At 52.1% G+C, this 5,568-nt stretch overlaps 1 protein-coding gene across 1 annotated transcript; it reads right to left on the reverse strand.

Annotated features, from left to right (window-relative positions):
• Positions 1-466: 466 nt before the first annotated feature.
• Positions 467-3,837, reverse strand: LOC136546724 (cytochrome b561, DM13 and DOMON domain-containing protein At5g54830-like). Its single transcript, XM_066538693.1, has one exon. The coding sequence runs from the start codon at positions 3,546-3,548 to the stop codon at positions 894-896; it is 2,655 nt and encodes an 884-aa protein (XP_066394790.1). The 5' UTR covers positions 3,549-3,837; the 3' UTR covers positions 467-893.
• Between the last annotated feature and the right edge of the window lie 1,731 nt (positions 3,838-5,568).

Genomic DNA, 5,568 nt, shown 5'->3' on the forward strand with positions numbered 1-5,568 from the left:
GATGTCATAAATCTTTGGGTTTCTCTATATAATTTTGGTCAAACTTGAGATGCTTTGACTCTCTAAGATTCTTGGAATGACTTATAATTTGGAACGGAGGGAATACATCTGATCTGTGGCACCAAAAGCGTACAGCCATTGCCATCATCATTATTATGAAACTGAGCTCTAGGCTCTGTTCTGCTGCCATTATAAGCCGGCTTATCAGTCATAGTATATTATTTTTCTCTCCTAACAAATCAGCCAATCACCCGTACAAATCAGCACAAACGGCTTATAGACCAGCCGAACAGAGCCTAGAGCTTAGTTTCATAATAATGATGATGGCAATGGCAACATCTAACAGGCCTGACATGCAATCAGCAAACTCATAATGATAGTGTTCCAATGCTTGTGGAGAAGAATGGGGTACTTACATTTTACATCTCAGGAGACACTGAGCGAAAACAATTAGCCTGTACATCAACATATTTTTGCCCCGTTTCAGGATTAACAAATCAGACTTCTCAATGGATATGATACAGAAATCATGACATTCTCTCTTGAAAAGAAAAAAGGTACCCAACACGCATTGCTGCTGTTAATTCCAATTAGCACCTCAAATAATTCTTTTCCTCTACAAATCTCAATAGTAAAAGAATCACTAGGACAATGTGGCAAATTATACCTGTCTATTGTAAAAAAATGTACACTATACAATATAAACAGTGTGATGCACGAAATTAAGACAGAATTTGAACATCTTATCTAGCCTGGAACCATTCTGCTATGATAGAACCACCATGAGAATTCCAGATCAGTCTCCTGAGCCAGAAAATTCCATGCCGGTGGACCTATCATCCGTATAAGAAAATATGGAACGGGTGTATTTGTATCTGACAGATTGATCTACATCATCTAGTGAGAGGTTCAAGCTGCACCTCCATTACGCCAGACGCGCTAGATTCTGAATTCCTGGCTGTACCATCAGGATGCAAAAGATCAACTGAATCATCTTCCTCGGTGTTGCCTAATACCCAGTGCCCTCTGGTGCTTCTGTCACCGATCCTTCTTTTGACCACCTTATATTCCAAGCACAGCACAACAACGATAACTGAAAGCACCCATAGCATTAAGGCCCAAGTGAGCTCCTCTACATTCTCACTGTCATACCTATGGCCTAGATGCTTCATTCCTGTGAAAAGCGCCACAATTCCTACAATAACTGCCGACCTCCCTGTGATAACATGCAGGTACTCCCACAGGATTCGATTGCGAGACGGAACCTCCCCATTAGCTGGCTTACTAGGCCGGAATTTAGCATTTAGTGGCTGCAAAACTGCCAATAATAGGGCCAGCACACCAAACTTAACATGCACTGAGCTGACGAAGAAGCCACGGAGCTCAGCTGCAGCAAAAAGGACGCCAAGAAACATTATAGAAATTCCTGAATACTGCAGATAGGCATGTATTTGGAACCACCCATCTCCTTTCAAGCTCTTCAAATACCGGGCAGCCATTATTCCACCAGGAAACAAGATGCCCCAGGCAACAAACATCATAAACCCATGAACAGCCAGGACAGGACGCAAATCCTGTTCTGCCTCAGCTGAACCTCTCAACAACAAAACACGTATAGGCCGACTGCTTGTGACTGAATGCATGTTACTGTCAGTCAGATCATCTCCCGACCAGCTTGCACCCATGGCCCAGACAACCTTAAGTGGTGTAGTTGGATCAATGATGTTCTTGCATTCTACCTTCCCGGCACAAGAAGGGTTAAGAGGGCGAGTAAATTCAAATGTAATAATGCCATTTTCTGACTTACACCGGACAAATGTGATGTTCTCGGATGTTGGGTGGATACCTGCTGCACTCTTTCCATCAATCCAGTAAGTTTTCACTCGCCCAACCCCATCATTGCCCACCCAAGCAACATAGGTGAAGCTATTCACCATCCCACTCCCAAACCCAATAGCAAGATATCCACTTTTCTTCTCACCTCGAGCTGCTATAGATATAGATTTATAATCCACAGAGAGAGTCCAAAACAAAGTAACCTGTTGATCATCCAAAACAACACTGTTATTATACATGTCACTAAGGCCTCCATCAACCACTTGAACCTTCCATCCCATCTTCTGGTCATACAGTGACTGGTAATAGACTAGGTCAGGCGTATTTCGATCAGGCAGCCAAACAAGCTCTTTTGGAGTTGCTAGGACACCATGAGCATCAGGCCCGCCAGCATATACGACCTCTGTTTTATTCCGCAGCGTAGCATTACCACCAATGGTATCTGAAGTGATATAGAGTGCCACGTCATGCCCAGCCTGCACTGAGAACTTCACTGGCACACCCCTCTCAACCTTTAGCAGCGGCGCCTCCTTCTTGTTGATGTAAAGCACCTTGTCAGGGTTTGGTGGGTTTGGGTAGCGCACGGCTGGAGCAGATGTCACCACAAGTGGTGTCTTGCGATCGGCAATGATCCTCTCCTGATCCTCCTTATTGTCAGCATCCAACGGTCCAAGGCAATTGTCCACCGTCTCTGACAAATTCAACCGGGCAAACCCAAAGGTTGTGTCCCTTGGCCCCCCATGGTTCTGTGGGAGGTAGTGTGGGCGCATTGTGTCCGGTGGCCGCAGCTTACCAATGGCCCAAAGCACCGCCATCTCCTCCGTGGCACCCACTGGCACATCATACTTGGCATCCTCAGCATCAAGCTTCCTCACATACCTCACGAAGGACACTCCATCCCGCCGGTGGCCATATACCAGGACTGAATCGTTCTTCCCGTCCTCATAGACCTTATCTGGGCAAACCCCAGACACGGGCGAGTCCTCCTTCCCCAGCGTGCACTCAGTGTAGTCGCTTATGTAATAGTCCTCGGCAAATGGGGTACCTTCCTCCGTGAAGCCGGCGACAACGACATCGGCGTGGATCATGGCGGGGGAGTTGGCCTTGGGGTCCGCCCACCCGAATGCCATGTAGTACTCGGAGCCCACGGCCGCCTCGAGGCCGATCTCGACGGTGCCAGCGGACGCATTGAGCGTCCAGCGGAGGCGATAGGTCTCCGTCTCCGAGAGTGGTATGCAGTTGTCGAACATGGTGGGCGCCGGCTCGGCGGCGATATCGAGGTCGGGGCCTGTGCCGTTGGGGAGGAAGACGTGCCCGAAGTCGGAGGAGGTGTCGGGGTCGTAGAGCGCGAGGAGGCGCGGGAGTGGGCGGGCGAAGGGGAGCTCGAGGGAGGCGTTCCGGAAGGTTTTGTTGAGCGGGAGCGGCGAGAACGCGCGGCCGGCGGCGAGGTCGGCCATGGCGGGGCCGTCGGCGGCCCAGAAGCGCGCGGAGGGGGAGGCGGCGAGGAGGTCGAAGCGGGTGAGCTCGAGCGCGCACTTGCCGTCGCCGGCTAGGCGCACCGTGCCGCGGAGCTGGTGCTGCAGCATGGTGAGGTCGGCGGAGAAGTTGGCCGTCAGGTTGGTGTGCGGGCACGACGGGGCCGCCGCGGCCGGGGCGAGCGCCGCGACGAGCAGCGCGCCCGCGAGGAGCGCGAGCAGGGGATCGGCCGCCATGGCCGCGGCCGAGGCGGCGGCAGCGGGCCGGCGGATCGGGATCTGGGGCGGCAGGTGGTGGAGGGATCTGGAAGCGGAAGGGTTTCTTGGGAGGGAGGGAGGGACGGCAGCGATGCGGTGTGGCGCGGTGCGGTGCTTGCGGAAGCGGCGGGCGGCGGGCGGCGGGCGGGATATTCGCAGTCGCAGGGTCCGGTCGCAGGAGGTGGGCCGCTCGCTGGCTGGCCGCTGGCCGAGATCCACTTGGGTTTTGGGGGAGGTCAGGCCAGGCGCGCGGTGGTGGGCTGGTGGGCAACTGCTGCGGGTGCGTCCCATCGTGCGATGCCGGTAGAGCGAGTAGCGACCGCACTGCGAGCCAAGAAAATTCCTGGTGCGAATCTTGTTGATTTTCTTGCGTTCATTCTAGAAAACTGATGTGCTCAGAGATACTACTACTTTGGCTCAAAATATATACTTCTAAAATATTTAAAGTTTAATCAAATATATAATAAAATATTAATGTTTATTACACCAAATATGTATACTACAAAGATATCTCGTAACAAATCTAAATATACTTATTTAACGTTTATGTTAGAATTATATTATTTTCGGAATGGAGTACTACTACTTAAAAATTGTCGCAAGGTTATGATATTTGTGTAATTTGGTCTCGTTTAAAACAAAATCCAAGTAAAGGACTCATATGTACCGAGAAGCTTAAAGGCACCGATGATCGCTGGATTAGCAACTTGTTCTGACCGGCGAAAGGCATTCCTTGACCAAGAGGGAAAAGAGAATATACTAAAACTTCTAGTAGACTAGAGGATTGATTCCACATATTTCTACTACAGTGACCAATGAGTATATATTGTTAAGCACCATTTTCGGTCAAATCTATCTAGTGATGGGCTTAAAATTAAGGATGAATAATATTTTATTAAGAAATTTGTTTATTTTTATCGAGTCTGCTAACCCCTAGCCATTTTAATTTGGTAATATTGTGCCTGTGCCAAGTGTCTGGCTGTGTCGGGGATCTAATACCGGAGTACCCAACGAGGTGGGACTAATAACCTTCGAACGTTGACACTTCCGGTCAGACAAGAACGCTACTACGCTTCTTGCTCGAACGACGGAAGATTGGTTCTGCCTCGCCCAACCCTCAAGGGCTGGCTCCGCCTCGTCCGACCCCGAGGGCTGGCTTCGCCTTGTCCGACCCCCGAGGGCTGGCACCGCCTCGCCCGGCGACCGGGGACGGGCTCCGCCTCGCCCGACGTCTGAAGACAGGCTCCGCCTTGCCCGATGGCTGGGGGCCGGCTCCGCCTCGCCCGATGGCCGAGGGCCGGCTCCGCCTTGCCCGATGTCCGAGGGTGGGCTCCGCCTCGTCCGACGGCCGAGGGCAGACTCCGCCTCGCCCAACAAGTACACCCTGCGCCTTCATAAGGATGAGCACAGGGTACGACATGACATTCGAGTCAAACGCGGCACCAAGGACCATGCCCTGCGCCGCGGTAGGAAAAGTACCGCTAAGGTACGACGAGATGGGCGCTTTAGACTATTCCGGCATTGCAGAGTCCGAACAGTATTGTAGGCGCCACCTTCAGCCCTCAGACACGGAACCTGACATAGACATACGACAACCACTACGGTCCAGGAAGAGACTCGCGCCCTCTACAATGATGGATGTACTGTCACCGCGCCGTGGTCCGAAAGGAGCGGCGCCCGCTCCACGACCCCTTGGGCCCACCACTTCGATCGGAGCACTCGCTTCGGCCTCCGGGCGCCCTCTCCGATCGGAAGGCCTAGCCCAAAACGCAACTTCTGACTCCGATCCCACGTCCCTCCGACCGGACCTCGTAGGAACCCTGCTCACCGCTCTTCTCCGACCGGCACACTCAGAGCCGACTGTAGCCATCCGACCGGGGACGCCCGCTCGGTAGGGACCAGAAGACGTGCAGAGAAAGGTAAGACAAGGCTCACAAGTCAAAACATTGTACCAGGGGCCATACCCTACACGGAGCAATACTCTGCAGCCACCCTGAAT

The sequence above is a fragment of the Miscanthus floridulus genome, chromosome 3 (assembly GCF_019320115.1).
Source record: "Miscanthus floridulus cultivar M001 chromosome 3, ASM1932011v1, whole genome shotgun sequence".
In the NCBI taxonomy this organism is placed as follows: domain Eukaryota; kingdom Viridiplantae; phylum Streptophyta; class Magnoliopsida; order Poales; family Poaceae; genus Miscanthus; species Miscanthus floridulus.